The 16,625-nt window shown below is 40.7% G+C and overlaps 1 protein-coding gene across 2 annotated transcripts; it reads right to left on the reverse strand.

Annotated features, from left to right (window-relative positions):
* VPS37A (VPS37A subunit of ESCRT-I) lies at positions 1 to 16,614 on the reverse strand. Of its 2 annotated transcripts, none has more exons than XM_070757630.1 (12): positions 16,232 to 16,614; positions 14,447 to 14,521; positions 13,657 to 13,771; positions 11,172 to 11,272; positions 10,119 to 10,329; positions 8,980 to 9,050; positions 5,775 to 5,902; positions 5,625 to 5,683; positions 5,476 to 5,544; positions 4,947 to 5,090; positions 2,626 to 2,706; positions 1 to 540 (listed from the first exon to the last, which is right to left on the reverse strand). In XM_070757630.1, the coding sequence occupies exons 1-11, from the start codon at positions 16,390 to 16,392 to the stop codon at positions 2,626 to 2,628; spliced, it is 1,215 nt and encodes a 404-aa protein (XP_070613731.1). In that variant the 5' UTR covers positions 16,393 to 16,614; the 3' UTR covers positions 1 to 540. The 2 variants fall into 2 exon arrangements, with proteins under 2 accessions (XP_070613731.1, XP_070613732.1); XM_070757631.1 differs by having other exon boundaries at positions 460 to 540; positions 14,447 to 14,516; positions 16,232 to 16,319.
* Positions 16,615 to 16,625: the final 11 nt, after the last annotated feature.

The following is a 16,625-nucleotide window of genomic DNA, read 5'->3' on the forward strand; positions in this document are numbered from 1 at the left end:
TTGCAGTAGTGTACTGTATATTTATTTAATTCTATGTAGTGACATGATACAAAAACATACGAAAACCTGATTTCAAGAAATTTGAATTCTGGTGCATTCTGGTAAAGCCATTTGAAAAAAAATCTACCTTATTTTACTTGTAACTTGCTTCAACCAACCAACATTTCTATGTTTCTCAAACAAACCAGCCAGTATTTAATAAGAAAATTATGGATTATGCTGTATAAAATTTAAATATCTAGTCAAAATTACATGTTTGAATATTTAATCTATAAAGATGGTAGAGACAGCAGCATGAAATTAAATATGATAGGGGTAATCAGTAACAAGAAATATTAGTGCAAAATTGCAGGTCATTTTGAACAAAATAAGAATAGAAAGACACTCTAATTTGTACAAAAAAATCACCCCCAGCTCTATATACAGTTTTTTTTCTATAAATACAACAGTAGTGAATGCTTATTTGCAAAATAATTGATTTATGAAAATGTGCTTTGCTGGATTTGTTGCCTTAAAATTCTAATTATCTGGGGGGGAAATCTGTGAATAGAAAAAAGTATCATTAGTCAAAGTTCTCAGTACGCACATACAAAGCTTTAAATTCAGATTAAGACAAAAACCCTGATACATATCCTTTAGACCCTGATTGCACTACAGTGGTACCTCGACATACGAGTTTAATTCGTTCCAGACCCAAGCTCGTAAGTCGATCAACTCGCATCTCGAACGAATGCCTTTTAGACTTTGTTTTTCGCGCCGAGATAACCAGAAGCAAGGATTCTTGTGCCACCTAGTAGAAGCTCGGCTCGTATCCCGAATTGGAGCTCGGGTGTCGAACAGAAATTTCGCTCGCGTCGTGGCTCGTAACTTGGAATACTCGCATGTGGAGCAGCTCGTATCTAGAGGTACTACTGTAATTGTTTTTCTAAAAGGCTAAACTCAAAAGACAAAGTCAAACTGCATACAGTCATACCTCGTCTTACGAACCTAATTGGTTCCAGAGGGAGGTTCGTAAGACGAAAGGTTCTTAAGACGAAACATTGTTTCTCATAGGAAACAATGTAAAGTCAATTAATCCGTGCAACCAAAACCCCCCCCGCAAAAAAAACGGCGTTCGGCGACTGCTGGGAAGCCGCGCGGCTATTTTAAAAGGTGACAGCCAGGCTGGGGGGCTTCCCAGCAACCTCCCGAACCCCGAACCCGGAAGTTCAGCAAAAGTTCGGGGTTCGAGAGGTTGCTGGGAAGCTCCCCAGGCCGGCTGTCACCTTTTAAAACAGCCGCGCGGCTTACCAGCAGCTTCCCGAAGCCGAACGCCAAACCTGAACTTCGGCGTTCGGCGACTGCTGGAAGCCGCACGACTGTTTTAAAAGGTGACAGCCGGCCTGGGGGGCTTCCCAGCAACCTCCCGAACCCGGAAGTTCGGCAAAAGTACGGGGTTCGGGGGGGTGCTGGGAAGCCCCCCAGCCCGGCTGTGACCTTTTAAAACAGCCGCGCGGCTTCCCAGCTGTCTCCCGAAGCCGAACGCCAAACCCGAACTTCCGCGTTTGGCGTTCGGCGTCAGCTGGGAAGCCGCGCGGCTGTTTTAAAAGGTCACAGCCGGGCTGGGGGGCTTCCCAGCACCCCTCCGAACCCCGAACCCGGAAGTTCGGCAAAAGTTCGGGGTTCGGGGGGGTGCTGGGAAGCCCCCCAGCCCGGCTGTGACCTTTTAAAACAGCCGCGCGGCTTCCCAGCAGTCTCCGAACACCGGTTTGTAACTCGAAAAAAGTTCGTAAGAAGAGGCAAAATTTTTCTGAACCCCGGGTTCGTATCACAAGTTGTTCGTAAGACGAGGGGTTTGTATCTTGAGGTACCACTGTATATTATTAAAAGTTGCCATACTGCATGTTGTTTATATCATGGACATTAAGTAATTATCTTTAAAGAATCCCCCTGCCCTATCCAACCCCATTTACAGTATTGCATGACATAATCCACAATATCCAGGATTCTTCATGTACATGTCCAAAATGCTCAGAAAAGCTTTTTTTGATGATTGTGGGAAGTACTGAAGAATGAAATATGAGCATGTAAGCTTTGGCTAATTTATTTATTTTTATTTATTTATTTATTCGATTTTTGTGCTGCCCTTCTCCTTAGACTCAGGACGGCTTACAACATGTTAGCAATAGCACTTTTTAACAGAGCCAGCCTATTGCCCCCACAATCCGGGTCCTCATTTTACCCACCTCGGAAGGATGGAAGGCTGAGTCAACCTTGAGCCGGTGATGAGATTTGAACCGCTGACCTACAGATCTACAGTCAGCATCAGTGGCCTGCAGTACAGCACTCTACCTGCTGCGCCATTGTTTCTAATTGTGACATTTTTACAAGAATCAATGTTATAACTTTCCCAATTACATAATCAAAAGCTTACATTCTCGTGTGGTTTTTGTTCTGTGGTATTGTGTAAAACTTATCTCTGGACATAATGTATATGATTACACACTTGAATAATACATATAATAGGAATGCACATAATTTCCTATCAGACATTCAGAATTGGTGGACATTATTTATATGAACATATGCTGATAAATTAATGTGTAGCAGGCAGGACAATTAGAATCTGCCTCTTTTGTAACGTACCTATAATGGAGCATGAAATTGGCCACGTGTTGCTATTGCCTGTTGTAGTTTTTCTTCTTTGGCTCTTCTACAGTGGCAAATCTAAGGAAGCACAATTTAACATCACATTTTCCAAATTTACTTTGGTGGAAAATAATGCTTCTAAAACAGTCAAAACAAATAAGTCAAACTTTGACTAAATTTGTGTTCAAGCAAGCTCCATGTGCAAGCTTCGAGTACAATAGGTGAATGTATTTCATATGCTTAGAATGCAATTCTAAGGACACTTAAGTTAGTACAGTACAAGGAATTACTGATTTAAGACTGAGCAAAAGTTCTTCTAACAGTTTAAATAATTAGTTAATAGCACACATTACAATATACATTATTCAAAAGCTATTAATAATAATATCAAAGTACATTCTTTCTTCGATATATTATCCTTGGAGTTTGCCATTAACAATGAAGTTATTAAATAAAACATACTCAAATTATTCCAATGGAACAAAGTTCAAAAAGATTCTGTGCCCCTATGGAAGAAAAGCTATGAGACATTAGGGTGTTCTTTTATACAGAAGTGGGAAACAGGCCTCTTACTCTTTGACTCTTTAGCCTAGTACCCTAAGGGTGGATGGGGTAATATTGACATTTGTTTTTAATCCTACCTGCTTAAGTAATTTAAGCAATATATTATACCACTGTTATTATTTCTCTATCCTTGCATTACACTGTGCATTGCAGATAGCAGGAAAGTGATGGGACAGTTGTACAGTGGTACCTCATCATATGAACTTAATTGGTTCCAGGAGGAGGTTCGTAAGGTGAAAAGTTCGTAAGATGAAACAATGTTTCCCATAGGAATCAATGTAAAAGCAAATAATGCGTGCAAATCCTTCAGGAAAATCCCAAACTTTAGAAGGGAGGCGAACAGAGGCTCTTCAACTGAGGCTGAATATGCATGTGTTTCTGATTGTTGTAATGCATTAACCTGTGTTTCTGCTCTTATTGATAGTATTTGGGAATGTCCAAAGAAACCAATTGTTATCATGGAAGATAATGTTTCAGTCACATATATTGCTGAAGCTGAATGTGTTGGAGCTCATTCACGGCACATTGACATCCGGTATAGAAATACCAGAGAGTGTGTGAAAGCAGGATTCATGAAAATCCAGTATGTGCCTACTACTGACCAGATCGCTGACTTGCTGAATAAGCCGTTGCCAGCTGATCAACATGAATTCCTCTCCAACAAAATGTGCCTTAAGTGAATTGATGCCTTGATGTCTTGATGTCCCTTATGTCTCTGATGACTGCCAAAGAAGGGGTGTCACGCTGTGGATTGACAGTCTCCAAAAGACATTAAGAAACATCCTGTAGTTAAATGGTTAACTCTGTTTGTTAATGTAGCTCCTCCCTCTCTATGATGTAACCCTGCTTTGCTCACTTCCTCCTCACGCAGGAAGAGAAGCTGGCAGACATATTCTTCTCTCTTATATCCAAAGATGTAAGACGTGTGTTTAAGCCTCTCTGGCTAAACTTATTTTTTCTACTTTTACAATAAAAAGTTTAATTCATTTTTATAATGAATGCTTGTGCTTTAATATCCATCGACCTCCGGAAAGCCTTACTTCAGTTTTAACAGACTGAGCCCTCTGCCGGTAAGATTCTCTTTCCGTCACGTTGTTCTCTGCAAAAATTTTCCTCCCCCAAGCTGCCCCTCCCTCCTCCCTTTTCTTTCTTAAAAAGACACCCTTTCAGTGCCTTTGCAAGCACGTTGTTCTCTGCAAAATCTTTCCTCCAAGCTGCCCCTCCCTTTTCTTTCTTCAAAAGACAACATTTCAGTGCCTTTGCAAGCACACTGTTCTCTGCAAAATCTTTCGTACTCCAAGCAGCCCCTCCCTTTTCTTTCTTCAAAAAAGGGGAAAAAAAGAAACCCCTTCATCCCAGCAGCAGCTGCTCGGGTTCGTAAGGCGAAAATAGTTCGGAAGAAGAGGCAAAAAAATCTTAAACACCGGGTTCGTATCTTGAAATGTTCGTTAGAAGAGGCATTCGTAAGATGAGGTACCACTGTATTCCTATAGTTAGGGCATGCTTCACAAAGCAATAATTTTAATGCATATTTAGCTTGCCAGAAACATTAGGCAATTTGGCAAACAAAAACCATTCTGAAGTAGGAAGGCTTAATTATTGGCATTTCTCTGCTGAATACAAGAATTGGCCTCCATACAGCCAATTCTATTTTTAAAATAGCAAAATAAACCTGAATTTTACTCATTTGATAGCTTTCAATTTTATTTAAGGTTTCAAATATTTTAAAGAATTAGGTTTTGAAAACTACATACTGTTCTTTTTTCCATGAAGCTGCTAAGAAAATCGTCTATTTCTGTTTTCCCTTCCAGAAAGTCTTCTGCAATAGTGTCAGACTCCTCTTCAGCTTCGTGGGCAGCCACTTTCAATCTTGCCTGCAGAGCACTTGCACTGCAACTCTGTGAAAGGTTTCGTAACTTAGAAATGTTCAGTTCATTTCCCCAATAGATCCACAAGGGTCCCCCTCCCCTTGGCATTTTACAAAGTAGTTACAACAGCTTGTACTGTGCCATTAATCTTAATTAATTACTATGGGTGTCCATCTTTGGATGGGTTGATCAGTTACCATTTAAATATTTGCTTTGTTATATGCTACTTAGAACAGTCAGACTGGGGCAGTTAAAAAAGGATAAATAAATTATACTTTTAACTCCAAAGGAAAAAAAATTAAGGGAGGTTGGTCTCCAAAACAGGATGGGATGGGAATTAAAATCTTGTCTTAACAACCGCTGTACAGGTAAATGAATGATTCTTTGTTTCCTCTTGCAAAAAGGAAAAGCTCACCTCACTAAGTTCATGCTGCCTTTGTACTTTCTTTTCAAATGTGGTTTTCAAATGAATCAGTTGTTCATACTAGAATGAAAATATGGCTTTATTAAACAGGGTCAGAAATGAATTCCCAAATTGCAGAAAATATTTTTACTCATACTTACTTTATCTAGTATTGTTTGCCTTTTTGTCTCCAAGCTTGGTTCCAATAATAAATTTTTTTCTGCAAGGTAAACCCACTGTTGAATTTTAGAAGAATATCACTTTTTTTTTGATAAAATGTTATTCTAATTAGAAATATTTGGAAATCTTACTTGCTAAATCTTCAATACTTTTCACTAAATCATCTTTATCATTAATTATATGCTTCAATTGGGGTAGATTAACAAATTGTTCTAGCAGTATATCTTCTTGTTCATTCATGTCCATAAGCTGGGTTATGCTGAATTGCAAAGAAAATAAAAACAGCATTTATTAACCAGGCAAAATTTATATTGTATTATTTTGACAAATGTAGATAAAGATTTTTTTGATAATGTGCCATTTAATTCTGGTACATATGATATAATGCTAATCGTTATCTCATGAAAAAAAGGAACACGCATACTGTACAAGGTTTATGCTTAATTATTTCCAAAACTTGAACCCAGGCTGTTCTTTTTTGAGAACGCCATAACTTTTAGATAATGAATCTTGAGAATTGCCAACACTCAGGCAAAAACAGTTTGTGACAATTACTGCACTAAACAAATGAACAAAGCAGAAACATAATCAAATACACTGTGTGCACAATCATTAGGCAACTTGTAGTTTAAAATTAATAAATAATTTTATTATTGAACAGCAACAGTGCTTTTCGGTCAATCCAAAATGTTAAACCTCAAACCTGAATATTTAAGAAAGTAAAAGTGAGATTTTGGCTTACGTAGGAGAATATCTATGTGTGCACAATTACTGGGCAACTCTTAGTCTGCAGAATTATTATGCAACTAAATGAAAAAGGAAAATTTGCCCATCTCATTCATTTATTTGCACCTGTTAAAGTGAGAATAATAAACAACTCAAAATGTACAAGTAACTTTTCTAACATTTCAAAACAACAACAAAAAACAATAACCAATATAGCCACCCTTCTTTTCAATAAGTCATAAGTCTTCCATTCATGGAGTCTGTCAGTTTCTTGATCTGTTGACAATCAACTTTTTGTGCAGCAGCAACCACAGCCTCTGAGACACTATTCAGAGAGGTGTACTGTTTCCCTTCACCACAAATTTCCCATTTAAGAAGGGCCTACAAGTTCTCAATACTATTTAGGTCAGATGAGGAAGGGGGCCATTATTATTATTAATTGGATTTGTGTGCCGCCCCTCTCCGCAGACTCGGGGTGGCTAACAACAATGATAAAAAACAACATGTAACAATCCAATTTAATAAAACAACTAAAAACCCTTATTATAAAAACCAAACATACACACAAACATACCATACATAACTTGTAATGGCCTAGGGGAAGGAATATCCTAACTCCCCCATTCCTGGCGACAAAGGTGGGTCTTGAGTAATTTGCGAAAGACAAGGAGGGTGGGGCCCATTCTAATCTCTGGGGGGAGTTGATTCCAGAGGGCCGGGGCCGCCACAGAGAAGGCTCTTCCCCTGGGGCCCGCCAAACGACATTGTTTGGTCGACAGGACCCAGAGAAGGCCAACTCTGTGGGACCTTATCGGCCATGTCATTATCCTTTCATCTTTAAGGCCTTTACTGGCTACCCATGCAATACAATACTTCAATATTTGCGATGGAGCATCTGCATAAAAATCACGATCTTCTTGAAAGATGCAGACTTTTTCCTGTACCACTGCTTGAAGTAAGTGTCTTCTAAAAACTGGCAATACGATTTGGGAGTTGATTTTGAGGCCATCTTCAACCCCCAAAGATCCAACTAGCTCACCTTCAATAATAACAGCCCATACCAGTACCCCACCTCCACCTTGGTCAAAGTGGAGCTCTGTGCCTGTCACTGATTCAACCACAGGCCCATCCATCTGGTCCATCAAGATTCACTCTCATTTTATCAGTCCATAAAACTTTTGAAAAATCTGTCTTCAGTTATTTCTTTGCCCAGTCTTGCTATTTCAATTTATATGTCTTGTTCAGTGGTGGTCAGGTTTCAGCCTTCTGTACCTTGGCCATGGCTCTAAGCCCCTGGTTCCCACCATGGGACATACACCCCACGGAGGAGGGGGAATTTAATTTTTAATAGGGGCAATTGGAACTTTGTTTAAACCATGTTAATGGCCTTTTAGGCCTCCTCCACATGAGGAGTTCATTTTTTGAATAGTAAGAATTACATGTTGGGGGGGGGGGATCAGGATTTTAGAGATACTTAGGTAGGGCGTGGGCAAAAAAATGTTGGGAACCACAGCTCTAAGCACTGAACAGCTTCTGGGCACTCCAGATAGCCTGCAGTTTTGGAATATAACAGCACTGGAGGATAATGGGTTCCAGGTAGCTTCAAGTTTGATTCTTCTCAACTCTTTGACAGTTAATGTACATTTTTTTTCTAAACATGTTTCTTGCCACCCTGTGGACTATTTGCAACAAAACATCTGATGATTCTGTGGTCACAACCCAGTATCTTAGCAATTTGAAGAGTGCTGCAACATCTTAGAAATTACAAGAGTGACCCCCCCCGGTCCCATTTTCATCCGCGATGTCCTCCTACAGCCCTCTGCCAGTGAAAATGGAACTTGGGAGGGCTGAGTGAGGCCCTTCAAGCTCCATTTTTTGCTGGCAGAGGGCTGCAATAGGTCCTCATAGCCTAAAATGTAGCTTAGAGGTGCGGCCGTCCCAAACTCTATTTTCACTGGCAGAGTCACTGGCTGGAGCTTTGTTCCAGACTGGCCCTGTGGGCCAGATCTAAGCACCATACCGACCACATCAAACCTGTGGGCCTTGAATTTGATATCCCTGCACTAAACATTCACGTTTATACCCCTGGAGGCGGAAAATATCCATTAAATGCTGATATAGTAAAAATACTCACTTGCCTAATAATTGTGCAGACAGTGTATTTACAAAAATAAAAGTGAAACTGGTATAGTATTGCGGTTTTCACCTTCTACTCTGATCTACCTAAATAGAGATATTGCTGATGACTTATTTTATACTACTAGGAACATTCTGGCTTTACTGAGATATACACTGCTCAAAAAAATAAAGGGAACACTTAAAAACCAGAATATAACTCCAAGTAAATCAAACTTCTGTGAAATCAAACTGTCCACTTAGGAAGCAACACTGATTGATAGTCAATTTCACATACTGTTGTGCAAATGGAATAGTTGTGCAAATGAAATATTCAATGAGAATATTTCATTCATTCAGATCTAGGATTTGTTATTTGAGTGTTCCCTTTATTTTTTTGAGCAGTATAGATATAAGGTAAGTCTATCATTTTCAATATTGAGGAACAACTTTTACCCATATTTAGAACACACACACCCTTTTAAATCTTCTTACCTTAGTTCTGATAGTTCTGGAAATACATCTGGAACATCAGGCATTTTGTACCCAAATCCATTTTGGTTTCCCTAAAAATTTAAACAATATATATATGTCTTTAAATAACAATCCAGCTAGCATGATATCTATATCACAGAATACTACGCTAAACAACAGCAGATTTTTCAAAGTCAAATTCTATAAAATCTTTATAAAGATTTTGGAGCTCAGAATATCATCTTCTTTAAAGTTCAAGAATTGCTGGCAAATTCAAGTTTCTCTAAAGGTTAATATTTGATATTTGAATGGTATATTTTGGGAAGTAAACAGATTGTTTTGTAACATACACTACCTCCTCGATCCACAGCTCACATTAGAGAACCATCTTTTGGCTGTGGCGAGGGGGACGTTTGCCCAGGTTCGCCTGGTGCACCAGTTGCGGCCCTATCTGGCCCGGGACTCACTGCTCATAGTCACTGATGCCCTCATCACCTCGAGATTCGACTACTGTAATGCTCTCTACATGGGGCTACCTTTGAAAAGTGTTTGGAAACTTCAGATCGTACAGAATGCAGCTGCGAGAGCAGTCATGGGCTTCCCAAGGTATGCCCATGTTACACCAACACTCTGCAGTCTGCATTGGTTGCCAATCAATTTCCGGTCACAATTCAAAGTGTTGGTTATGACCTATAAAGCCCTTCATTTCATCGGACCAGAATATCTCCGAGACCGCCTTCTGCCCCACGAATCCCAGCGACCGATTAGGTCCCACAGAGTGGGCCTTCTCCGGGTCCCGTCAACTAAACAATGTCGTTTGGCGGGCCCCAGGGAAAGAGCCTTCTCTGTGGCGGCCCCGACTCTCTGGAACCAGCTCCTCCCAGAGATTAGAACTGCCCCCACCCTCCTTGCCTTTCGTAAACTCCTCAAAACCCACCTTTGTCGTCAGGCATGGGGGAACTGAGATATCTCCCCCGGGCCTATACAATTTATGTATGGTATGTTTGTACGTATGTCTGCTTAATACTGGGGTTTTTAAAATATTTTAAATTTTAAATTATTAGATTTGTTATGAACTGTTTTATTGTGTTGTGAGCCGCCCCGAGTCTACGGAGAGGGGCGGCATACAAATCTAATAAATCAATCAAATCAATACAGACCTGTGATGTTTCTGTTGTTGGAACAGGTAACGGCAAATCAGTTATCATGCCAAAGCAAGGAGCTGCAGCTCTATCTGTACTATACCCTGAAGAAAGTGATTCCGTAAGGGGCACAGATGCTACAGACCTATTTGTTTCTTGTGGCAGATATGCAGAAAGAAATTGAAAATTTTGAGCATATGTAGGAATTCCAGTTGGTTTGCTGTAAAGGCTAAGGGAAAAACAATCCATTATCAGCAAATAATTTTATAGCATTTTCAGGCATTTCTTCTCAAAATGAAATTGTATTAAGCATCACATAGATTTCTGATTAAACACAATTGACAACAGTTGTAATTAATTGTAACTGAATGCATGACAAGCTATCCTGTTAATCTTATCAATGTCAGAGTGATCACATAGCAATGATTCATCATTTCCTGAGGCATCTAGATATGACGGTTCTTTTAATCCAAAATTGAGGGGCTAACTAAAACTTCAGCAATGTTTTATTATGAATCAGCTATGTCAGTGTTAATAGACAGTAATTCAAAGTGCAGTATAAGACATGAACTTAATATCTAGGTGCTGAAATTTAGAAAACAAATGGAATGATGCATCTAATGCCACTAAATCCAGGCCAAAGGATCCTTGTACTTTGCTGATAACTTGCTATAAACTCTCTCTTTTGTATTACAAATTGCCTCAGTTCTGTATCTCCTTTGACCAAAATAAATAAACATTTGTACTTATAAGTTGGAGATGGAGCAGGGAAACAAAGATCTTTAGAGCTAAGGGCCTTCAACACTGTAACGTAATTTCTATCTAATGTGTATTATCCCTATGGCCAGCAGAGAACAGCTAAATCCAAAATAAAATAGTTTACAATTTTATTCAAATCTGATTTGTTAATGCAATAACTGAATGCCTAAGATGAAGGAAGGAAACCAAATTGCTATATAAGGTTAACAGCCATATCCTGATTTAATTATGTTCGATCTGAGTTTGTCCCATAAGTATACACAGTTATGCTTGAAATTACAGCATTACCAACATTTTAATGTGCTTACTTACTATGGGAATGTTGTTGCATTGGGAGCTAAAACTGGAGGATTTTTCCAAAATTCATCAAGTATACTTTGAACGATTTTGCCAAGGTCAGAGTGCATTGTAAACTGTTAAATTATTAAAACATGATCATGGTTAAAAATTACGTGCCATACAACAAAGTACATTTATTATTCATTTAAATGAAAAAAAGGCAGCTTGGTGTAGTGGGTAAAGTGCTGAGCTAAAAATCAGGAGGCTGCCATTTCTGTGTTCTCTTAGACATGAAAACCAGTTGGGTGACTTTGAATCATTTATTCTTTCTCATCCCACCCTATCTCACAGGATTGCTGTTGTGGAGAGACAGGAGTTTACTGCCTTGAGATAGATTAGATCAGGGGTCTGCAACCTTAAAACACTCAGAGCCATTTATACCCTATTCCCACAGAAAACACTGGGAGCCACAAAACCTGAATGAGTGTGGCCAACTCGTCACTTACTCCCATCCAGTCACATGAAACCCCCCCCCCCCCAGTCACACCTACTCAACCGGTCATTAAGGCATAGAACTATTGTTAAAAAACACTGGAAACCATAAAACTCTTTTGACATCTCTCACCTTCCTCTCTGTATCTACCGGTATGTCCTTCTCTCCCTCCCACTCCCTGTAACTCTAGCTTTCACTCCCTCGCTCCCTCTGTATCTCTCTCTGTATGTCTCTCTCTATCTCTCTCTTTCTGTATATCTCTCCCTCCCTCGTACAATGATACCTCTACTTAACAACTTAATTCGTTCTGTGACAAAGTTCTTAAGTAGAAACATTCTTAAGTAGTGTTGGGCGAACCCAAAGAAGTTCGGGTTCGGCACCTGAATTTTAAAAAAAGTTCGGGTTCGGCACCTAAACCTGAACTTTTGCCCAACTTCTGAGTTCGGCGCTTCGAAAAGCGCTGCTACCCAGCTGTCGCCTTCCGGAACAGCCGGGGTGCTTCCCGGCGCTCTCCCGAACCTGAACTTTTGCCGAACTTCTGAGTTCGGGAGACCCCGAGAAGCGCAAAAGGAGGTGGGGAATCCCAAGAGGAGATTCCGGGGCGGAGCTTTGACGTCACTGAGACGTCCTTCCTGGAATCCCCGTTTCAGCTGGCCAGGAAGGACATCTCAGTGACGTCAAAGCTCTGCCCCTAGAATCTCCTCGTGGGATTCCCCACCTCTTTTTTCGCCTCCCGACCGGCCAACAGCTCCCCAGCTGTTTTGGAAGGTGACAGCTGGGCGGCAGCGCTTCCTGGCGCTCTCCCGAACCCGAACTTTTGCAAAAATTCAGGTTCGGGTTCAGTTCGCCCAACACTATTCTTAAGTAGAAGCAATTTTTCCCATAAGAATCAATGTAAAAGCAAATAATGCGTGCAAACCCATTAGGAAAGAAATAAAAGCTCAGAATTTGGTTGGGAGGAGGAGGAGGAAGAGGACAGTCGCTGCCGAAGGCTAGGGGGTTACAAGAGAAGGAGGGTCACCAAGGCTTGGGCAGGGGAATAAATGGAGGGGGGACGGAGACCAGCCGATGGGCGAGCATGCTTGGTGAGGGTATTTGGCTTTCCCCAAGCCTGAATCCTGGGGTTGGGTATGAGAGATTCAGCGGGGTGAGCCTCCTTTTCCCCCTGCCCTGAGCTTTACTCCTCCATTGGAGCAGTGCCGCCAGTGGCTTTCATTGAAAAGTGTCCACCAGGTGGTGAAAGTTCTCCATGTAGGATTTAAAGCTATGGCTGGGCGCTGTGGGCCTATACCCCTTTCCGTTGTCTCCTCCTTCAGGATCCCATTCCCACCCTGCCAGGCTGGCGTTGGTCACAGCCAGGGCAGAGAGCAGGTTGCGTGACTTTCAAAGTAACTGAAGCATGCCCAGACCAACAAGGGCCAGAAGAAGCTCCAGCAAGAGTGAGGCATCAGACTGGGGCAGTTAAAAAAGGGTAAAGCCCTGGTTGCTTTTCCATCTCCTACTGTCACCCTTCTCAGGCCAGGCAAAGAGTGACTAGGAAGGGTGGGGCCAGCTATTGGTCGAATCAACCAACAGGGAAGCACAGCAGAGGACCCACAGAGCTGCATGTGGCTCCAGAGCCATGGGCTGCCGACGCCCATATTAGATAGATACACAAATGAAAAGGCATGATACAAATCTAATAACAATCATGTGGCCTCTCCTAGAAAATGAATTTAAAGTGACAGTGCTATATATACAATGAGGCCTAGTTTTGTTTTGTGTGCAGAAACAGCTGGCAACCTAAAATTATAAAAACTTTAAACTCATCAGAAGCTCTGTAAAAATAGTTAATTTTTTAAAAAAAAATAGTTTGGAAAAACCACTCTAAAGCTGTGGGGTTTTGTACAAGAAAGTCCATGAGAGGTCAGCAGGTATAAACATTAACAATTCTACAATAAAATATAACTGTTGCCAGCTGCACACCTTGAAAGAGACATGCATTTTACCATCGATTATTCTAGAAAATGATTCATTTATACATACACTATTAATTAATGGAGAGGTTACATATGCTCCTTGTTTGTCCATTATATGGTGCCGTATTGGGGGGAAAACACTGATGACCGGCTTTTCCTGAGGAAACTGAGGAGGAAGCAAGCTGCAAACACCAAGATATTTGATTATTATAATCCATATATGATTTAGCTCTATTGCATCACCTTTCAAAATATAAAATCCACCATTCTAGAGAATGGGAACAACTGGGCGTGAAAGTAGAGTTTTTCCTAACAATTTATGTACAATCACAATCTAGCTAAACACATAGTTCCATTTGAATTCTAGCACACAACACAAACAACAGGCAGCTAATGTATTCTCCTTCTGTCAGACAATAACTGAAGTAAGTGCCCTATTCAATCTCTTATTTAGGTAATTTTCTGAACCAGATGTTTGAAGATACTAAACAAAGCCCTTTTTATTGAAATCTCCTAGAAGAAATGTGAATTTCTACATCAAAATAATTTTAGTTGCACTGCAAGAAAATAAGTTAAAATCAAAATGAAGCAAAACTTCATGAAATTGAATTATTATCATTTAGGTGTGTAAGAAAAAATGCTGACAAATACAGCTGTTGACAATTTTGTCACATTAGGTAATGTGTTCCTTAAGAGTCACACAGAAAAAACATTTTCTCAGAGGAAAACAAAAGAAAACACACTCTAGCCCTAATATGATGATAGAAAATTAACAGAAGACTTTCTATTCCACATTGATTCACTAAACATGATTTTAGTTTTCAACATTACATACAGTCAAATCAAAAGATACTCACATATTTATATTTATTGTCAGGTTATTTACAGTGAAGGGTAACCGATATTCCACATCTTTTTGTATTTCAGCTATACTAAAAAGAGAAACATGTTTATTAACGTTTTCTGTAATAGTGAAATCGGGTACTAATTTATCCAATTAAGCATCTTAAAAAGCCCCAATTTCAAAGGTCAGATCAAACTATAATTTCTTTTCTTAGAAACTCTAAATTATAACTAAAATAGAACTGGTTCCTTTAATAGCTTGATTCTCTTCTTCCTATTTTAATCAGGACACCAGAAAACATAAGAACCGGCCTTGAAAGGCATATTGGTCTAGTAGTTGAAACAGAAGATAGTAACTTGTTCACAAGAAAGCTGATAGGAGGATGTGTGGGCAACCACTTGTTTTGCTTGAAGGAAGTGGAGGACTATTGGTGAACCAGCATTTTACTCACTTCCTGTTTTCTAATACAGGGAAGGTCAAATTCCCTCCACTGTACATGGTAGTAGTTTTAGGATTGCAACCAAACCATTTTCGCTTTGAAAGAGGCATTTGTCCTCTGTATGCCAGCTGTTCTTTTCAACTAGGGTTTTGTGACTTGCTCCTCCTTGCACTTTTTGTCTCCTCTGGCTTTGACTTCTGCCCACCAACCCTTTGAAGCTGCAATATCAAGGCACACCTTAAATATACTACTACTACTACTAATTTAAAAATTATTGGTGGCCCGAGTCAGTGCAAAGTGCCCCCACCTCATTTGCCCTGGTTTGATGACTTGAGTTTTCAACTGAGGAGCTAGTCCTGCTGAAGAAAAAAGCCATGTTTGCCAATATTTATTTATTATTATGTATTAATTGTATTTATATGCCACCCCTCTCGGAGGAACAGCAATGGAAAAATCAACCAGAGAGATCCCCATATTCTCATACAATCATACAATGCCTGGAACGCACTACCTGATTTTGTGGTTTCTTCCCCCAACCCCAGAAACTTTAACCTTAGACTATGTATAGTCGACCTCACTCCATTCCTAAGAGCTCTGTAAAGGGAGCACTGGTGAGACCACATTTGGAATACTGTGTTCAGTTCTGAAGACCTCACCTACAAAAGGATATTGATAAAATTGAACGGGTCCAAAGACGGGCTACAAAAATGGTGGAAGGTCGTAAGCTTAAAACTTCAGGAAAGACTTAATGAACTCAATCTGTATGCTGGCTGGGGAATTCTGGGAGTTAAATATCTTCAAGTTGCCAAGGTTGGGAAACACTGTTCTGGAGGACAGAAGGGAAAGTGGGGCATGATCGAAATATTTAAATATGTTAAAAAGTCAAATAAGGTTTAGAAGGGAAATGTTTTTAATAGGAAAGTGAACACAAGAACAAGGGGGCACAATCTGAAGTTAGTTGGGGGAAAGATCAGAAGCAACGTGAGAAAATATTATTTGACTGAAAAAGTAGTAGATGCTTGGAACAAACTTCCAGCAGACGTGGTTGGTAAATCCACAGTAACTGAATTTAAACATGCCTGGAATAAACATATATACAAAAATAGTATAAGGGCAGACTAGATGGATCATGAGATCTTTTTCTGCTGTCAGTGTTCTGTTTCTATAAGCGCATCATCGTGCCTACCGTCCCTGTCCTACTGCCCTATTTCTCAATTGTTTTTGTTTATGTTTATAGCATACCTATTACCTTGTACACATTTTGACAAATAAATAAAATAAATCCCCCCCCCCCCCGGATTGATCTCCAAGAAAAAGAGTCGGCCGGCGATTCCCCCCCCCCAAGGGGGTATCACTCACGCGGCATGGGCGCTGCGCAGGGACTCGATCTGCCGCTGCCGTTGCTGCTGGAGGCTGGTGAGAGTCGAAGGCAACGCTATTCCGCCGGCGGACGAGGAGGAAGAGGCGGCGGCGGCCCCGCCACCGCTACCGCCTTTGGAGTAGTGGAAGAGCCAGCTCATCCTCTTCCAGTTCTTTCTTTGCTAACAGAGAGGGAGTGGAGGAGAGGACAGGCCTTCACTTGGCTTCTCCGTCAGCGCCCTCGCCGTCGTCGCCGCCACCACTTCGCCTCCCTCCGCGGTTCTCTCCTTCCTGCCCCAGCAAAACGTGAAAGCCCCGAGACCACGAAAACCCAAGCGACCCCGCCACCCGGGCGTCAAAAACACGCCTGCGCTCGATCCTCTGGGCGGGTCCC

The sequence above is a fragment of the Erythrolamprus reginae genome, chromosome 7, assembly GCF_031021105.1.
Source record: "Erythrolamprus reginae isolate rEryReg1 chromosome 7, rEryReg1.hap1, whole genome shotgun sequence".
In the NCBI taxonomy this organism is placed as follows: Eukaryota; Metazoa; Chordata; class Lepidosauria; order Squamata; family Dipsadidae; genus Erythrolamprus; species Erythrolamprus reginae.

What these genes read in the sequence shown, in the direction of transcription:
- VPS37A (XM_070757630.1), bottom strand. Translation starts at nt 16,392, where the DNA reads ATGAGCTGGCTCTTCCACTACTCCAAAGGCGGTAGCGGTGGCGGGGCC. An exon ending in AATGCAACAACATTCCCATA is followed by an intron (nt 10,330 to 11,171) that starts GTAAGTAAGCAC and finishes TTTTTCCCTTAG; the next exon opens with CCTTTACAGCAAACCAACTG. An exon ending in GCTTCATGGAAAAAAGAACA is followed by an intron (nt 2,707 to 4,946) that starts GTATGTAGTTTT and finishes GTGCTTCCTTAG; the next exon opens with ATTTGCCACTGTAGAAGAGC.